General features: G+C 37.2%; 1 protein-coding gene across 1 annotated transcript; it reads left to right on the forward strand.

Annotated features, from left to right (window-relative positions):
• Positions 1–437: 437 nt before the first annotated feature.
• Positions 438–20,377, forward strand: LOC135473607 (centriole and centriolar satellite protein OFD1-like). The gene is made up of 28 exons (XM_064753467.1): positions 438–665; positions 1,161–1,355; positions 2,211–2,279; positions 2,739–2,769; positions 3,298–3,405; positions 4,096–4,238; positions 4,632–4,721; positions 5,323–5,406; positions 5,776–5,882; positions 6,435–6,554; positions 7,192–7,265; positions 8,065–8,156; positions 8,562–8,639; positions 9,342–9,409; positions 9,956–9,999; positions 10,252–10,382; positions 10,862–10,978; positions 12,741–13,055; positions 13,508–13,637; positions 14,533–14,652; positions 14,955–15,069; positions 15,552–15,670; positions 16,410–16,520; positions 18,305–18,507; positions 18,918–19,058; positions 19,340–19,369; positions 19,680–19,741; positions 20,245–20,377. Exons 1-28 carry the CDS (start codon positions 570–572, stop codon positions 20,276–20,278), a joined length of 3,027 nt encoding a protein of 1,008 aa, XP_064609537.1. The 5' UTR covers positions 438–569; the 3' UTR covers positions 20,279–20,377.
• Positions 20,378–20,662: the final 285 nt, after the last annotated feature.

Raw genomic sequence — 20,662 nt, forward strand, 5'->3', positions numbered from 1 at the left:
ATAAAGCCTCATTGAGAATTTTACCAGTAAAGCTTTCTGAATGCTGACTGCATCGATTTTCAGTTTCTTTTCTGGGCACAAATTAATACATTTGGTGTCAGCATGGAGGTATATATTCCACATATACCTCCATGGTATCAGTCATTATACCGCGCTCGATCATGATCAGATCGTGATGCAGCAGAAAGTTATCCCCCTCCTCCTTCTTTTTAATTCTTCTTCCTTTTTAATTGTTTTAATTTCCGGAAAAATAATGTAGCCTTCGACATGTTAGACATGCTAATGTTGAAATTTACCAACCAAGACACCACAGCAGGCTGAGACAAGACAGGCATGTGGAAGGAGTGTGTTTCAGAGTAACGTCCCCTGTTCAGAAATCTTCAGTCATTCTTCAGTTTTGTGTACATGGTGATGGGGCCGCGAGATGCAAAGTTATGGACAAGAAACTCATGATGTTGTCCATTAGTTCAGCTTCATATTTACTTAGCATGCATTGAGCATTGTCTTACATGATAGCTTTCCTAACGATCTGACGCTAAGGTCACGGCTACAATATTTATTGCGAGAAAATGGAGTCAAAAGCAGACGAGTATTTGTCGGCTGAGGAGTTACGCGATCGCCTCTATCACAGTTTGCGCGGCCGTGGAATGGTGAACTCAATAAAGGTATCTCCCTTCAAAATTGTTGAGCACATGCTGTATTATTTGTTTCTTTTCGTAGATAATTTTAAAAGCATCTGCATCAAGCACCAAATGTCCTCAAAAACCATAATCTCGACGACGATGATGATTTTAACATATATTTTGTTGACTAGCATGCCCATGCATGTCATTGTCAAATTAGAAATGCCAGTGTCACTCCTTGTCATATCAAATGACAAGGCTTATGCGAGTTTTGTAGATCATATCATATATTATATGATATGGAATAGATTGAAGACAAACTTAATGGAGCTAATTTCTGATAACATATGTATTGCTTTCTAAAGGAGTGAATATATTTTTGTATTACTCGGTATATTGTTTTTGAATCTGCTAAAGGTGCTGTGTAAATGTATAAATAATCTAATAAATAATTGTTGCTGAATTTCAGATGTTTATATTTTCTTTTTCTCGCAGTAATGACGCAAGTATTTTTTATTTTTCGGTGTTCCTCTGTAGACTCAATTACGGAATAGCCTATTGACAGAACTTCAACAGTGTGGACACAAGCCTGGTCAATCAGCTAGACATGGGAAACAGGAGTCAATGTTCCACAGGGCTGTCAACAGCTTGGTTTTGGATTACTTACGCAGGATGAAGTTTGACTACACCCTCAGTGTCTTCCTCCCTGAAAGTGGGACAACAACAGAAAAGGTGACAGATTAAAGATCGATCGTTGGCTAGAAATGGATACATGCTTAATTGATGAAGTGTCAATTTATTAAACTAAATTATGAAACGATGATTGGTTGGCAAAGGATCTATGTATGAAATGAAACTTAAATATAAATGTGATGATTGAAAAGGCTCAGTATTTAAGCTAAGAAAAACTTTAATTGATATTAAAACAAATGTTAAACTCATGTATTGATCATTATTGTGGCGTATATACTATCTTGTAATTATGATGCCCGTTTATGCATATATTTTTCTGGAATACATTATCTGAAATTGATGTCAAGTGTGATTTTCATGAAGGCACGTAAGTGTAAACTTATTCATCCCCTCAAGAGTTCTCCCCCTAGTATTTGTTTTGACTGAGCTCAAATATGGGGTACATGTATGTCTTTGACTGTAGGGTTAAATGCTGAAAGCTGAAGTCAGTGATGTAACGTTACTATTGAAATCATTTTTAGGCCCTAAAAAGTAGGATGTATCCCGAACTTAATTCATGTGCTGTCTGTTTTGTGGTAGTATGGCCAGTGATTATTTTAGCGGAACGATGCAAATCCTCCTATGTGTAACTATTCTCAAAAGACAACATTTTGACTATCTCACCTGTGTGACTTACAAGGAGAACTACGGAAATCTGATGTAGAAATATAATAATAATCTTCGGTTACAAGCAGGTATTCAAACAGTAAATAAAAAATGTTTGAAAGGTGTAAAATGTCCATAGAACTGAACTGATTAGCTCTTATTGATCATTATGTTTATATATAAAGAACTATTGTGTTTTGCTTTCGAATGGCTTTTGGTAACCCATATGGCTTTTTTTTTTTTATACAGGTGCTCACTTACAAAGATATTTTACAGCTTCTTCAGGTTAATCCTCAATCCAAGCTCTTCAGAAAAATTGTGAGTGTATAACTGATTTTCGGTTTCTGTTTTTTGGGAGGAACTGCACTATCTTGTCATTTACACCTTATATAAATATTCTGATTTATGAGCCATGTTTTATATTTCAACCAGGCTCACCTTTACTTATTTTCTCCTGACACATTTATAAACCTAGTTCTCATCAAAAAAGAGAATTTGGATGTATTAGAACATCAATAAAAATGCAAATAGGATTTGTTTGTTGAAGTCAAAGTGTCATTATTACTTCATTTCAAACATCAATTATAGAAAGAGTTCAGATTTTTATTTATATTTACATCAAATTTATTTGTGAAATGAACATTGAATTTCATCTTATGATGTTAGAAACAGTTAATTCTGTTTAACCTGCTTTGTGCCAGATTATGGTCTGTATATTTTCCTGGCTGTAAATAAAATATTTTATATAATAATATATCTGTTTTATTTTATTTTTAGGCTTCAAATGTTCAAGATCAAGCCACAGATGGTATGCTATCTCATACGCTATGTAAAGTGCAGGGAGAAATTTCTTCTTGGTTTATAAAGTTATGCTAAATATTTAGCCTCTGTCCTTCAGTTTATTAAATGATTGTAACCTGAATCATATGTTTAAAGTAGTTATTACAAACTTTCAAGAGTTGTTACTTTAGTTATCCCCCGATTCTTATGCTCACTTTGACATTTAGCTTGAATAATGGCTAATGTACCACCTCACTAGCTAAACTCTTATGGAGTTAACGTTGTTGTTAATTTTAAGTCCTACACATGATGTCAAGCATCAAATATGAATAAAATTTGATAGGTATTTGGATACAGTGGATTTCTTTTATATTACCGGCAAAATATTTAACCTCCGTAATATTGGTACTAAGAATGCATATAGTTTTTTATTAATTATTATTATTTTTAATTGTTATCTGAAACTTTTACCTTTTAATATTATTAAGGAAAAACACAATGAAAGTGAAAATGCTTTGCTCGAATGTATATTTTTTTGTTACACGTGTAATTCCAGGGTTTTTGTGGCAGTTCCTTTGTGAGTTATCTTCACTAAATTCTGCGCCTGTTGTTGATGACTCCACCCAGACTGAGGGAGTTCACCTGGTGGCATTCTCAAGTCTAGGTAATAATATAGATAGAGTGTAACTGCATTATTGATACCCTATGGGGGAGATGAGCTAAACACCAAGGCCTAATTGAGAACTGCCCTGACGCATTGGGCATATTTACTCTTCTAATGTGCATAATTCAGTTTTAAAAAAAAAATATGATGACTAACTGTATTTAAACCCTGTAAGTGTTAAGTCCTCAAAAACAAAATCTTTTCTGTAAAATTTTCAGGATGTGACATCAAAATATTCCTTTTGTGATGATCATTCAGGCAGATATGTTAAATAAGGGAGTCATGCTGGAATAACGTCCTTTTTTTTTTTTTCAATGTAGAAAAAGTAGGTCTGTCTTTCTCGGTCCTTATTATCTGACTTGCTATTAAGACGTACAAGTCTTGACACTAAAGTCAGGTGGTCTTTTTAAGGTAGTCATTAAGTATCAAAGAAAACATGACACTTTTAACATTTGTGGATTTTTCTGTGAAATATTGCAGCTATAATATTTTTCGTTCCTGAAATCTTCATTTTTTAACTTTTTGTGTTGCCTCCCAGAGTTATTAAGTGTTTTTTTTTTCTTTTGCAATTTATTACAAATTAATGAATATTCTAAGTACTTGTGCATCCATGCAGTGTAAATTTCTGTTATTATGCTGCTGTTTTACTGAATGTAAGTGAAATAAGACATTTATGTCCATCTTTGACAGATGACAAACTGATGGGGTTGGATGAGTATTACTCCTATCGTCGTGATGAAAACTTCCGTTCATCAGCCGTGGGTGTGGAGGAGAGGCTCTTGTTGTATCAGCGACAGTTGGAGGAGGAGTCAAGACAACAGCTCAAATTGGAGGTGCGAATACTTGTTTTAATAATGTGGTCAGTGTTTGTCATGTTCCATCATTCATAAGTATTTTTAGAAGTGGGTGTGTGGTGAAGGTTAAAGTTTAAAGACCTCAGTTAAGCAATAGACCTGAATGCTGGCTTCAGAATGTTTCCGCATTTTTCAGACTGTTTTTGCAAACAGTTACTACACGCATTCATATATAAGAATATAATCTTAGATAACAAATGCATCTTTTCAATAGACTGTCGTTTCACATGATGTGTTGAAAGTTGTTTAACATGTTGATTATTTGTAACACATGTCAAGCTGCTATCTGTGTGAGTATGTAATTATCACTGAACAAGATTTTGATATGGTGTACTAAATTTTGCTAACAAACTCATCATTTTTTTTTTCCAGCTTGCAAGATTCAAGGAGAATGACCTTTGCAGAATGAGGCTGGAGGAGAAAGAAAATTGTAGGCAAGAGATTGAGCGGGCAAGGTTGGAGGTATGTAGTCATCTTGGTTGAAAGTACAAATGTTGCGTAGGCACCATCAGGAATGCTTCTTTCATAAGACATTTTTCAAAGCATTTGGCTATGTATATTTATAATACTGAAATTATGAATCTATATATCTATAAAAATATATATTTATATATGTAGAAATGTTTTAATAAATAAACATGATAACTTATTTTGTAGTGGAAAAACTACGATTTATTTGTTGACTGTGAAAAACTATCGTTATTTGTGGAATACTACAGTCAAAATGAGCCTGAAACAAGCCATATTGACAGGTTAATGGATTACAACATTAAAAACATTAGATATTAGTTTTTAGAATGAATGAATGATTATGGTGTAATGCCACATCAGGGGTATTTCAGCCATATCATGGCTGCTGGAGCATCGGTGGTGGTAAAATTAGATATCCAGAAATATACAGAAGCCATAGTTTGGGGGTTACAGTGAAAATTAGAGATTATGATACCTCATGTTTTTGTCCACCCAGTGACAGTACAAGGATTGACTTCATACATTTTTTTGGCTTGGGTGCCATGGAAACCGATATACATCATGATCAGTATTAAATATGTTATATTTGCAGATGGAGAAAACCTATCGTGCAAGAGCAGATGCGCTGGCTGAAAGGGAAAGAAATGCTCTGAAAAGAATGGAGAAAGATCAGGAGGTATTAATCCTTATCTTTCCACTGAATGGTTGCCTTGCATGTTTTATACTGTTCCTCCTTTCCGGCCGTAAGTGAGGAGGCCTGCCAGCAACATGCAGATGGTTGTGGGCTTCCCCCAGGCTCTGTTTGGTTTCCTCCAACCATAATGCTGGTCACCGGCGTATAAGTAAAATAATATCAATACAACATTAAACACCAATCAAATAAATAAACTTATACTTTTGTCGTCGAATATTCATTGAAAGTCATTGCAATAAATGTGTGTTATACATTAGAAGCCACTATCTTGAACAAAATAAGGGCTTTAATAAAATTTTACGAACATATGTGTATTGCCTTCAAGTAGCATATCATCCCATTTGTGTGCAGATCCAGTCCCGGGAGGTTTACAGCCAGAGGCAAACAGTATTACAGGAGATCGAGGCGGTGAGGCAGCGAGAGGCACAGGTCAAGAGAGAGGCAGAGGCATTACAGAGGTACGTCGGAGGTGTTTCACCCTCACTGCTTTTGGGGCCTTGGTGACACGTTGCCCATCAACGTTTGTTGAAGACAACTTGTCTTCACAAATATGGTGTGCCATATCTGTTCATCAAATGTGGGAAAGTTTGCCAGGAACTTGCCAAAAGTTTGTGGTATTTTACAGGCACTCTGGCTTCCTCTAATAATAATGCTGACAACAGTTGTATAAGTGAAACATTCTTGAGAATGGCATTAATCATTAATCAGCATTCAGATATGTAAATAAATGCGTTGATAATGATAGTGTGTGGCTGGCACTGACACCATACTCCAGCTAAAGCCAAAACGAGTTATTGTTCAAATATACAATTGTGTCTTAAAGAAGATTCAGACCTGTAGTTTAATATGTTTATGCACTGAATTTCTGAATTGATCAAGCACCCTTGGTTAAAATAAAGTTAAACTGTAATGTTTGAATTTTTTTCTTTTTCAGCATAAATAATCTAATGGTGATTTGTAAGAGAAGAATTGTTGATATATTTTCTTACACCTTTGTGACTGATTGACAGGGAGAAGCAGCTGTCAGAGGAGAGGGTAAAGAGTCGAGAGGAGTCGGTGAGACGGTGGGAGGCAGAGCTCAGTAAGGCTCAGCAAGAGTATGACCATAGGCTAGAGAATGATATGGCACTGTAAGTGAATATCATGTATAAATGTCCCACATAAATGTTCAAGTTTCTTTATGAATGATATTTAATACCAGGTGGGAAAATAGGTATATAGAGATTACCTGTATATAAAGGTGTACGGGTAGGATAACTGAAGCCTTAGGTTATCATTGAGATTGGCCTGGAGTTTGTTCATGAATAAATTGGCCAAAGTCAGGTATTTGAAACACAAGTGCAGTGTCAAGTTTTGCTTATAAATGTCTTCAGTAGGATAGCCTCTGATTTTATTGATATCTGCAATTGGCTTAGAAGTACTAGATTCCCTGACAGGGAGGAAAGTAAAACCACAGAGCTTTGTTCATAAATCATCTGGGGCCCATTTTACAAAGCTGTCCCAGCCCCACACCAAGCACAATTACAATGGTGATATATCTTATCACCATATATTGTCACAGAAGTTATGGCAGGCGCAAATTATGACTGCTTCATGAAACAGGTTCCTGATGAGCAGACGTTGTAAACAACACTTGGATTTTTGCCTTTATCTTTTGAATGTGTTCCTGATATTTTCATAATTTAATTATTATAGTTTTGATATACATGCATTCATCACATAGTAAATGTAACATTACGTAACAAATGTAACACTTTCTCTTTTCAGATTTAAAATGGAAGAGCAGACAAAGTTTCTGAAACGCACACAAAATTTAGAAAAAAGAGAAGCAAGACTGAGAGGTTGGTGTCTTAAGCCTTTCACACTAATGGAATCTGTGGGTATTATAAATACCAAAATTTAATCAAACATTTTTAAGAGTGAATTCATATGAATAATTTAAAAGTAAGAGAAAAAAAGGCAATTTGAAGTGTTTATATTTCCCTACCAAATTGTGACACATTGTTCAGACAGAAGGTACAGCTCTGAATTCCACCAGTTGTCCCCAAATTTATATTGATATGGAACATTTGATTACACATATCATTCAAAAATTTGATTTGATTTGATTGGTGTTTCACTCAAGAATGTTTCACTTATACAACTGCTGCCAGCATTATGGTGGGAGGAAACCAGGCAGAGCCATCCACAGGTTTGCTGGCAGACCTTCCCACATGTAGCCAGAAAGGAAGCCTGCATGAGCTGGACTTGAACTCACAGCGACCACATTAGTGGGAGGCTCGTGGGCTCCCTGGTGCTGGAGTGCTAACCCCCTTGGCCATGGAGGCTACTTATTCATAAGGAGGATTGTGTGTAGGGGTTAATTATTCTTTTCACAGTGGTCATCGTGGTTAGCAAACCAGTGCGGCACAATGACTCAGGAACCACTCACCCATGCAGTTGCTGTGAGTTCAAGTCCAGCTCATGATGGCTACCTCTCTGGTCGAATGTGGTAAGATCTGACAGCAACATGCAGATGGTCCTGGGTTTCCCCCAGGCTTTAGCCGGTTTCCTCCCTGCCTAATGCTGGCTGCTGTTGATAAGTAAAATATTTTTGAGTATGATGTAAAACACCAATTAATTTTCTTGTTTATTTTGCAGAAGAGGAAAAAGTTGTTCGTGAAGAGAAAGAACAAATACAGACACTGAAAGATGACTTGCGAGATAAAACTTCTTCTGTAAATAGACTAGAGGTGGGTGGTTAGATGTTATTACTTGTAATTTACTGTAGAAGACAGTAAATCTTTACCAAAATGGCATTTAAATTTTCTTCTGCAGATTGTTGTCCCCCTCCCTGAATTTGTTTTTATGTGTGGCCCTGTATTGGTGTTCCAGCATAAAACAGCATTATTCCTATTCTAATGTACAGGAAGCTGTGTTATGAAATAAGATATGCATAATAAAAATTAAGCTGTGTCTGCAAGCGATTCCTTTACACAAGGCATTTGTCATTTTGTTTTTCTTGATGAGCATATGGAAAATGTAAATGAAGGCGTGGGCATATAATCAAATATTGTATGTATGAATTATGTTTGTAAAATTTATATATTTTAGTACTGCTACATGTGTGTACATTTATGATTGTACATTTCTGGCAGATGCTGTTACAAGAGACCAAGAGTAGAGAAGTGGCAGCAACTTGCTCAAACGAGACCCTGAATGCCAGGATAAGGGAGGTAAGTATGATTATGTAATCAACACACTGACACAAATTTGTATGTACCTGATCAGAAAGATACATTTATTCAGATAGTTTATCTCACAGAACTATTCTTCTGAAGATCTTCTGGGCTTACAGGCAAAAAAAAAAAAAAAAAAAAAAAGTAGGCATGTGCATCATTTGCATCCTTTGCAAGCTTTTTTTTTTTTAGCCTTTTCAACAGAATTTTGCAGAGGATTGGATGAAGTGCTGTGGAGTTCACTTGTGAGCTTGTCAAGGTTTGAGAGAAAGACTTTTAGAATATCCTTCGGCAGTGGAGGGAGCCATAGGTTTACACATTGTTCCTCAGTTTTTGGTCCGCCACAAATCGGTTTTCTGGACTTCTTTTGTATTTTTATTTTTTTTAAATGGTTAGTTAGTTTCAGTGGAGACTTTGTACTTGTACATGGCTTAACTAAGAGTTACAAGCTGAAATGGAGTTTAGGCCCATTTCATCTGTTTTCAAGTCATGTTCGGTTTTGTTTTGTTGTGGACTTCGATACAGCTTTTATTTTGACGGCACAAACTGTGAACGCATTATTCACAGATGAGAATGCTAGTTAGTGTGTGTGTTGACGTAATACAAGTACCATTTGTTCTTCAGCCATTTTATGATTACCCCTTTGCCCACTGTTTGGGGGGTCTGTTACACCTGATGTGTTACTTCACTTCTTTACAGATGTCTGATTACGGTGTATTAAGAGAGGAAAACTTCAGGATGAAAGCAGAAATAGAAACCCTGAAAATGTAAGTATATGGACGTGTGGAGGATAATTGTCTTCTGAAAAATGTTAAAATACTGACAATCTGTGAAGGTTAGTCAGCTTGCTCTATGCCACAAAATATTATGTCCTAACCAGTGAACAGTGTTTTGATGCATGTTAAAGTAAACATGCATTCTGCTCATAGAGCAGAAATCAATACAGTATGTGTCATTTGGTACCAGCAAGCTGCACATGGTGATGAATTTCCCCTGGGTTATGCCCAGTTTCCTTCCACCATAATACTGGTCACCATCATATAAGTAAAATATTCTTGAGTGCATCGTATAACATCAGTGCAATAAGTAAATAAATAAGTACTTTAGTAATGTGAGAGTGCTGCATGCTTTTACAGTTACATATGGCTGTATTTATAGCATGAAAAATACATTTTCTCTTTTTGTACAAATAAAAATTGTATGTTGGACATACACTGTAACTCCAGTGATAATATAAATGTATATAAATATTATATGATAATATAAAATATACTCATTAATTTGATTTATATCTATTATTTTCTTTTCTCGAGGCGTTTGAATGAAATGACACAATTATATACCAAGTCTCAAACGGGTAAGCTGTTAATTTAGGTCTTATGCATTTATGGTAACTGTGTACGTCACATATAAATGACACTTGACATAATGATGTATTCTTTATGTATCGTCTTGTACCTGACAAAGTTCACTTGTTTTCTCCACTAATGATATAAATGAATAATTTTCTATTCTCAAATTTTATTTATGTTTAGTACATTGCTTATCATCTTTTGTTCACAGATTCTGTGTGTTATAGATGCCTGATGCATGATTTTATTTCTCCCAGTGCTAGGTGAGATGGGCATGGGTAGCGCTCAGACCCGGGCACAGGATACCTCCCTGAGAGGCATACTCAGGGACACGAGGATTGAGTCTAGTCCACACAGAAACCAGGCTGATATTACAATAAATAGAGAAGTAAGTGACTACTCTTAACATCTAACATTCACACACTCTCTCCTTGTTTGATACCTTGATCAACATGATAAAATAGTCCTGATTACAAACTGTGGTTGGCAAATTTTAAGACAAATTAAAGTGCATTCTTTGTGTAGACAGTTAGTGTGGTGACAAAATGCTGGAGTCAAAATTAATGCAGATGTTAAGAATATCTGTGATTATAATGCATTTATAATTGTTTCTGTTGTTTGGTGGATGCACTGAGTGACCCCAGCTACATCTGGAATTTGGTGTCATCACATATTCTTTAGTGTACATTTTAGGATTAAAGTTACTACCCAATGTTAGTGGTTGAGAAAAACATAACACATAACACAGACCTTTTTATATATCTTCTTTGTATATTTGTTATAGACCTATCTTTTGAAAAAAAGAAAAAAATTCAAAAATCATTTTGATGTCATCTATTCATATTTGTTTTGTTGGTTTTCACTCAGGTTGAGCGTAACAGAGAGCTCCTGCGACAGTTTGAGCAGTCCACCCAGCAGCAGAAGGAGATGTACAATGAAATGCTGGATCTCAGGCAGCAGCTGCACCTCACACAACAAGGTGCAGTAAACCTTGGTCAAGGAAGCCCTGCTTTCATATATGACTTGTTAAAGTAATGATCGCAGTGACATACGATTTTTTCAAAATGAAAATTTTCCAGTCATAACTCTTTTGTTGCAGAATGTAAGGTAAGGCCTGAGCGAATGTGCAGGAACATGCAATCTTTTGTGGTAAATGGATTGTGTCATAAATCCCAATTTTGAAGACAATCTAGAATTCATGAAGATGGGAGATGCTGTGGGAAGGATGGGACACAGACTACCACAAACATGGACACAGATGAATTGTCAGTATGGGGACCCCTTTGGCTCAGGTGGAGTCCAATGGGGTGGCATGTTCAAATCCAGCTACACTGTTTTTGCAACATTTTGAAGTCAGGAGATTTGCCATTTATTTGGCAAAAGTGTGGTTTCCTCTGGGCATTCTGGTTTTCTCTGGGAATTCTAGGTTTCCTCTGGGCACACTCATTTTTTCTGGGCACACTGGTTTATTCTGGGAACTTTGGTTTACTCTGGGTGTTTACTTTGGGCACACTGGTTTTCTCTGGTCACTGTGGTTTACTCTGGGCACTGTGGTTTACTCTGGGTGCCCTGGTTTACTTTGGGCACACTGGATTACTCTGGGCACTATGGTTTACTCTGGGCACTGTGGTTTATTCTAGGCTCTATGGTCTACTCTATGCACTCTGGTTTACTCTGTTCACACTATAAACACTGTAAAATAAGTGAACAGTTCTTGAGCACAGCATTTGAACACCAGTTAATGAATTAGTGAATCGTTGTTGTGGTTATATGCTTCCTTACACGTATCTACTTGCATTAACTGTGATCAATTATTTTGATGTAACACTTTTCAAAGGCATACCTTGTTATGATCCCGGAACATCTTAAACTGTGCTTACTATAACAAAAGATGGTCAGATGCACTTGTCTTTCAATCGCTAGGGAACAGACTTAATCTCCACCTTGGAATATGGAATTTGTGCATTGTTGGGCTCTCACTGCTGGGCTTGGGGAGCTTCAGCGGTCGACAACGCTCATGTGATTGTGTGTGCAGACATCAGTGACTAATGGACTGCTTGTCTTCCACCAATACGGTGTGCATTCATTTATCAGTATGTCAGGTGTGGAAAGGTTTATCTGTGATTTGCCAAAGGTCAGATGGTTTATGCTGGGCAGTGCTGTTGCCTCCACTCCACTCCACTCCACTCAACTGAGTCCTGTTTTATGAAGCAGTCGCAGAATGCTACATGTTGCCGTGGAAAGTACACCAAGCGGTAATTGAGCTTGGCGTAGTGCTGCAGTAGCTTAGTAGAACGGGTCTCAGATCGCCAGTGCATAAGTAAATAAATGCAGAGTGAGATACAGTAGCTGTACAAAGGATTGTCTGTGAGTAGTATTGGCTTATTTGAGCACATTTCATGTAGCATGTACATTTACAAGATATGATTTGTTGTTTGAAGAGAAACTGCAGCACATTTATCTCTTTTGTTGTTAAAACTAATATTTCTTTTCAATATTTCAGCTTTAAATAATGAAGTCTACAGGAAACCAAGATCTAACAAGCCAGTGTAAGTAGACTTCAATGTACCTTGTACAGAAATATTTTACTTTGATACACAAATTATTCTTTAGTTGCCGAAGCATTTTCTTGCTTCGTTTTAGATATACCCTTTGGAAGACTTGGTGGTGTGGACATTTCTGGTCTGGTGGACCGTGTTATTACATCCTGTCTCTTTGACTCATTATCCATGTGTTATGCATATAGCATCACTCTATGCTCACCTTTTCTTCTTGTAATCACAGGGAAGGAAATGACAGTGGTCCCTCCCTCCTCTCTGATGATTGGTCAGAACTGAAGGAGAGGGAGGAAAGTAGAATCAAAAGGAGTGAAATGTTGCCTCGATATGACGATAATGAGGTGTACAATGATGTGAACATTGAAGGAGAGATGATGGCTCCACCCAGAAGACTGAACTATGAGGAGCTGTCAGAGGATGATGGCTGTCAATCAGACCCTGTCTCTGGAGACGTGGTGGCAGAAGCAAAGTACAGGCTGAGGAGTTTAGAAAGAGAAGCAGAGGTACACAAAAACTTCTGGTAATAAAAAAAAATCAGGATGATTTTACACAAAGCATATATTTAAAGAATGATCATCAATTGTAAATTGCCACATTAGTTTTTGCAGATTTTGTTGTTGTTTTTTTCTGTATAGGAGCTTGTGGTTTTATCTCTGATGGTTTTGTTACCACAGTATTTAAACAAATTATTTTTGATTCCATAATAATGAAACGTACTCAAATGTATAGATAAATGAAAAAGATTTTGGTGCAGGTCTGTTTGCACATGTCAGTATTTTTATGCAGATTTTCTGTAACACCAGAATGGGTATAAATTGAGCAGGTTTAAGAGTTCTCTTCCCTCTTGGTGCTATTCTGTTTTTGTTTTCCTGTTTCAGTTTGATAATTGCCACATTCAGTTTTCAGTTTTTGGTCTTATGTCACTGATCTTCATGTTGTTGTATTTTTTCCTTAGAATTTGGAGCAGACGTACCGAGACTTTCAGTACAGGTTAACAAACGTCCATGCTGTGTCTGGAGGAATCGGCAGGTCACCAGCCAAAAAGTCATTACCTACATTTGCAGAGGAGCTAAGTAAACAGGCTGGTATGTTCTGTTTTAAATATGGGACCAAACATTATGTTTGCAGTATTAATATTTACCTAAATGTTTGCTGTTGTCGACTATTCCCTCAGTTGTGGTATCCCTGTTTGGATGTGTGTGTGTGTGACTGTATGATATCAGGTATACAGAGTCCCATGTATGGTCAGGTGACAGCCTCCCCTATCCCCACAGTTACTGTATCTCTGTGTAGTTGTGTGTGTGATTGATGGTGTGACTGTATGATATCAGGTATACTGAGTCCCATGTATGGTCAGGTGACAGCCTCCCCTATGCCCACAGTTACTGTATCTCTGTGTAGTTGTGTGTGTGATTGATGGTGTGACTGTATGATATCAGGCATACAGAGTCCCATGTATGGTCAGGTGACAGCCTCCCCTATCCCCACAGTTACTGTATCTCTGTGTAGTTGTGTGTGTAATTGATGGTGTGACTGTATGATATCAGGTATACAGAGTCCCATGTATGGTTAGGTGACAGCCTCCCCTATCCCCACAGTTACTGTATCTCTGTGTAGTTGTGTGTGTGATTGATGGTGTGACTGTATGATATCAGGTATACAGAGTCCCATGTATGGTCAGGTGACAGCCTCCCCTATCCCCACAGTTACTGTATCTCTGTGTAGTTGTGTGTGTGATTGATGGTGTGACTGTATGATATCAGGTATACAGAGTCCCATGTATGGTCAGGTGACAGCCTCCTCTATCCCCACAGTTACTGTATCTCTGTAGTTGTGTGTGTGATTGATGGTGCGACTGTTTGATATCAGGTATACGGAGTCGCCTGAATGGTCAGTTGTGTGTGTGATTGATGGTGTGACTGTATGATATCAGGTGCAGTTGTGTGTGTGACTATGATTTCAGTTTTTGTATAATTTCAGGTATACAAAGGCCCATATATGGTCAGGTGACAGCCTCCCCTATCCTCACTGTGAGGGAGGACCAGAGCCTTGTCTCCTCCACCCCCTGCAGACAGACCAGACAGAGACGCGATTCTAATGGTAAAGATTGATGGATGCTGCCTATATTCCATCATCTGTTGGTGACACAATTGTTCAGCAGAATTTTGTGATACTGAGAAAGGCTTTGCTATCCCCAATTGTGTGTGTAAAGTGTGTTGGGTTCTCAAAACAGGTGATCCAGACAAGCTATTGACATGCCTTGGTAAATTTGACTGTACACAGAGTTTCACTTTCACAATAATATCCATAAGTCATAGTTATTCTTTGTTGATTACTAGTTGGTACATACTTGTATGTGTTCATGTCAGATTTTACACATGTTGCCTGTGTTTGTGTTACAGACAGTTTATCAGAGCTGAATGCACCAAGGTTTAAAGCAGGGACAGACAAAATGAGGGATGAGATTGTGGGCCATTCATCAGTTCATGTCTTGGATCTGTCACGTGATCATTTGAGGTGAGCAGTCATTGCTTCATAGAGAGAATAACCAAGTGAAAAGCGTTCGAATACAGTGGCAAGGCAGACCAACGATGAATGGATTTTCAAATTTTTTTCCCTTAATTTGATGCCATTTCAAAGACTTAGTTCATCGGTTCAGCTGTTGGTAGATAAATATCCAACCATTTTGCACATATTTGCATTGCAAATTCTCCACCCTTCTACAGTGGCATGAAATTAGGATGTGTCCATAACAAAAGCCGCCTTAGCAGATGAATGGCAGTCATAACAGCTTCTTGTGCATTGCTTACTTTGGTCACTCTAGATGTACTTCTCCCTCTTTTTCCTATGAATGCATGTTTTTTTTCTGGATTTTTATGGTGGTCTACCACGTGCCTTATTTGCACCTGTGGTTAAAGTGTCTTTGTGCAGTTAATTCATGGGCCTATTCAATTCATACCTATTACAATTTATATGTATTACAATTATTGTGCTTACAGTAAGGCTGAAATTGCACGCGACAGATCAGACGTGATAACTATGGCAGATCTGGAGGCCAGGCCTGGCTCACCCAGCGTTGTTGTTGTACCAGGCTCAGATTCCTCAGGCTCCAAACAAGGTAACTACTGATATTATTCAATATTTATGCTTATAGGATAAAACTTATGTGAAAAGCACGTATATTGTAGTATTTATTAGTAGTATGGTATTTATTTTGTTTTTGACCATGAAGGGTCGTGGTCCGGTAAGGTGATGCATCGATGGTCCGGTAAGGCTTGTATATTGTACTGTAGGTTAAGGTTTTCAATGTACTCTGACGTTTTATGCTGGTTGGTTTGTATTTTTTAGTGAAAGTAAATTCAGTATTGGAGTGAAAATAATTTGATTCTGGAATTCAAAGTAGGTGTGACCCTGTATTAATTTGATTCTAGAGGTAAATATGTAAGCTGGTGGAATCTTTATAGAAAGATTGTTGTTGTTTGCAATATATTTATAGCAATATATTTGCAAAATGAGAGATGTATTGCAATGCCATCAAACTTCAACAGATTTTATTCAAGGCTCATTATTTAACATTGAAACTGAAGCGATGAAAGAAAAAAAAGAGATTCAACACTTTAAGAACATGAAATCCGCTGACTGTATACCTGTACTGCTTTCACATAAAGCTGTGATACCATAAGTTTATATATATGTGTATATATTTTATGTATACTTATATTGAAAACTTCATTTTTCCTCTGACACTTGAAATATCAATGTAAGTATATTTGTTGGAAATTGAATGACTTGGGATATGGTGTAGTTGATCCAGTGATGCATAAAATATTGTGTTATACTGATATTTTATTTTCTAGAACTCCCATCTAAACTTCACATACCTGATGACAATAATGACAAGAAACCAGTAGAAACAAATGTGGATTTTACAAACCCAGTAATCTCCCTTGATCAAGCCTGGAAGATGGGTAAGCCTCCACTTTGTTTATCACATATAATCAATTACTTGAATAGAATATGAATTCCTATACTCCCTAAGTGACCTATACAAATTATTTTTTCAGTGATAGAGGTTAAAAGAAAACCCCACACCAAATGTATATATGCATCGGTAAAGTATCCCTGTGGGCCCCTGTGGCTCACTTTGTTAGCGTGCTAGCGCAGAGTAATGACCCAGAAGCCTCTCACCAATGCGGTCGCTGTGAGTTTGAGTCCAGCTCATGCTGGCTTCTTCTCCGGCCCTAAGTGGGAAGGTCTACCAGCAACCTGCGGATGGCCGTGGGTTTCCCCCAGGCTCTGCCCGGTTTCCTCCCTCTATAATGCTGCCTTTTGTCATATAAGTAAAATATTCTTGAGTACGGCGTAAAGCAGCATTCAAATAAATAAAAAAATAAGTAAATTATCCAGCATGGAGTTCAGAATGCATAACTCTTCATAAACCCAGGCCATTAGGCGGAGTGTATTGTGTTATAGCAATTTTGTCCATCTGTCCATCCGTATTTGTGTCCGGGCTATATCTCCATGCAGAGTTTTAATTTTTGGTGGATACATAGATGCACAGATGACGAAGTGTCGCGACTCACATGTGTTCATTACCATGGTTGTCATGGTAATCACAGTCATTTTCCTTATGTATTCTATATAAATAAATATGATTTCGTTTCCAGGCTATAACTCCTTCTGTTTTCTGCATAGAGTTTTACTTTTTGGTGGGTATCTTAATACAAACATGACAATGTGTAGCTACTCACATTTGTTCATTTACACAGTTGCCATGGTTACCATATCATCAGTTTCCCTATATATACTATATAACTAGACATGATTTCGTGTCAGGGTTATAACTCTAACTGTTTTCCACAGTTTTCATTTTTGGTGGATACATACACAGATGACGACATATCACGATTCACATTTGTCCATTTACCGCATTGTCATAGTTACCATATACTATACTATATGAATAGATATGATATCGTGTCCGGGCTACAACTCCAGATCTTTTCCATGTAGAGTTTTAATATTTGGTGAATACATAGATACACAGATGATGATGTGTCGCTAGTCAGATTTGTCCATTTCCCCAGTTGTCATGTGACCAGAAAGCAATTTCCCTTTTATATATACTATATAAATAGATATGATTTCATGTCCCGGCTATAACTCCAACTATTTTCGCACAGAGTTTTCATTTTTAGTGGACACATTTGTCAATATGCCCTGTTATCACGTTAACAATGTACCTATTATCAACACCCATGAAGATTCCCCTCAGAGGTTGTACTCGCCACAATGCTGCTGGTGTTCTAGTTTATACATTATACATTTCAAACAAATGCATTTGTTGTGGTGTATGTTGTGCACATTTGAACTCGTGTTATTTCTGTGATGGTGCCTAAGTGAGATATCTCAGTCAGCGAAATTGGAGCACACTGAGATAGTTGAAAGGGACTTCATGTCATCAGTTTTGATCAATCAGGTGTGAGTTATTTCTCTCAGGCGTGAGTTATTTCTCTAACTCCAGAACAATGTTGTGTCGGCTTATTTCACCCAAACCCAGTTTTTCCTTTTAACCCTATGTTTGTGGGGTATAAATGACAGGATATCATGTATCTGGTTGCTGTAGCATGCCACCTCCCATGGTCACGTAAGAATTCTTAATTAAAAGTTGATCTATAGAGTTACCAACGTCAGAAAAAAATGCCTCTCTCTTTTTTTTTAATAACTTTTCTGGGTTTTTTTAACATTTCAGGATCAAAAGTGAACTCAGATGAAGATAAAAGAATCCAGGAGGAAGACGAGAGGAAGAAAGCTGAGGATGAAGAACGAAGGAGAAAAGAAGAGGAGGAGGATAGGCTATGGGAGGAGGAGAGGAAACGGAAAGAGGATGAGAGGAAGAGGCGAGAACAGGACGAGTGGGAGAGAGAACAGCAGGAGCTTGAGAGAGTTCAAGGGGTAAAGGTCAAAGTTCATGAGGATATAGTCCACATAGTTACAGTATATCGGTGGGCAGTATAGGATGCACTTAGCATTGCTGTGGACGTGACGTTGTAGTCCTGAAAATACATGAAGCAGGAAATACAGCTGAATTCAACATGTTTAACTTGTTTCTTTTTAAATGGAAAATACATGTAGTTATGCAGTGTGAAGTTCAAGTGTTTAATGTCTATTTAATGCTCTAGTTTTTAAACTGCATGTAATAAAGGGCATGTACAGTTTCCGCTAACACATCTTAGCATAGTATTGTAAATAATGCATTTAATAGGAGATTAAAGCCTTCCAAACAAACAAAAAGTAAACAGTAAGGTTTTCGGCAACAAGTGCAGTCAGAGATATTAAATCCTGTCACTTTCCTTTATCCCAAGTCCCCCGGTAAGGACTCCTCCATTAAGCAGGAAGAAGTTGTAGATGACCAGCCAGCTAAAGATGAGGATGGGGATGGCATAGACCCAGTCATGAAGCAGTATATGGCCATGGTTCAGCAGCAAAAGGAAGCAGAACAAAAGGTGAATTTCAGCTTTTCCTTAATGGCGCATTGAACTTGTTATAGCTGGAGCTATCATGCCCAGTCACTGTGATGTTCCTGTGCTCTCTGTTCCTCTCAGCTACACTGTACATATTTACATATAATGAGTTAACACTCCTCTACCATCTGCTTGTATGCTTCCTCCAGATATTAGTAAAATCCTGCCATGAAATAATGCCGTTGTATACCCAGGTAGGAAGGTTACCATTGAAATAGTTGTACTTGATTCTTTCTTGTTACACATAACTTCTCTGCTTACAGAAGGAGAAAGCTGTTCAAGATATTTTCAAGGTGAGAAAAAAAAATTCTGTAGCAATGGTGATATAATATATTAATGTGATCTGTTTGTACAAAATGGATTACCGGTGTTAATTAATTTTTCATTAATGGTCATAGTGATAAAGGCTTTATAGAGCTCAGTAATTTTTGTATTCTTATGATTTGCTATATATCGTTTATATAAAATCACCTTTTGTGATTCCATGTGTGGTGTGTTGAGTAGCCATGATGTAGTTTTTTAGTCTTCATCAGTTAAAGCGGGCTTATGTACAGTTAGCGTACTTCACATTTTTCAAAGTGAGTGATGCTGTGCTTCTTGCAGGATAAGACTCCAACGCAGTCTGAGAATGACATCTCATTTGCAGATGATGTGGGTTTGAAAAGGTATGTAGCATCAGTTTGATTTCAGGGAACTATGAAAAACAGGTTTTTCCTGGACACTTCGTGAGACAGGCCGCCTCGGGTCGTATGTGGGGAAGTTCTTCCAGCAACCTGCGGATCATGGGTTTCCTCTTACCATAATGCTGGCCGCCATGGTATAAGTTAAACATTTTTAAGTGTGACGTAAAACACCAGTTAAACAAATAAATAAAACTACTGTTGATCAGATTATGAGCAGGATAGCAATAAAATAATGTAAAAACCTGTGGAAAAAGGATAGTGCAACAGAATCCTCTTGTAATGTCACTCCATGGAATTGACGTCCGTTATTTATTGCACTATTCAATCCTCTTCCTGTGATTGAGCGATACCAGTGATCTTGTGTTCTTCATCTCAGTACTCTCAGGATTTAGTTATAATGTTTATTACCTGTGTGGGCTTACAAATATACAACATGGATGTACAGTTATTACAGTGTGTGTTTGCATTGTTTTGTTTTGTTTTAGTGATAATGATTCCATTCCGGATTTTGACTGGTGAAAGAAAAAACAGGTGATCCTGTGCAGCTCGACAGAATTCCGCCCAAGTCTTCACAGTTCGATGGGCATAAGCTGTCTACTTCAACACATTCAGGTCAAGAGATGTTATATTGCCATCTGTATTTTTAATTTGTAATCTTAGATAATATGAAAAGTATTCATTTATGGTTGTATATTAAAATTAGTATATCAGAATGTGTATGTAAAATTGTGTAATGAAATCACTATTTATTCATCTGTAATAAACATACATTGTATACTTTTAGAATGAGTTTCTGAATGATTTACATTTCACTTGTGGAGAGTTTGTGCATTTCTGAAAATCGAGATAATTCAGCCAATCATGAGTTAAATTATGTTAAATGTTCAGTACGCACATCAATCA

This window comes from Liolophura sinensis, chromosome 8 (genome assembly GCF_032854445.1).
Source record: "Liolophura sinensis isolate JHLJ2023 chromosome 8, CUHK_Ljap_v2, whole genome shotgun sequence".
Classification (NCBI taxonomy): domain Eukaryota; kingdom Metazoa; phylum Mollusca; class Polyplacophora; order Chitonida; family Chitonidae; genus Liolophura; species Liolophura sinensis.

What these genes read in the sequence shown, in the direction of transcription:
- LOC135473607 (XM_064753467.1), top strand. Translation starts at nt 570, where the DNA reads ATGGAGTCAAAAGCAGACGAGTATTTGTCGGCTGAGGAGTTACGCGAT. An exon ending in GAAATAGAAACCCTGAAAAT is followed by an intron (nt 9,410 to 9,955) that starts GTAAGTATATGG and finishes TCTTTTCTCGAG; the next exon opens with GCGTTTGAATGAAATGACAC. An exon ending in CTGTTCAAGATATTTTCAAG is followed by an intron (nt 19,370 to 19,679) that starts GTGAGAAAAAAA and finishes TGCTTCTTGCAG; the next exon opens with GATAAGACTCCAACGCAGTC.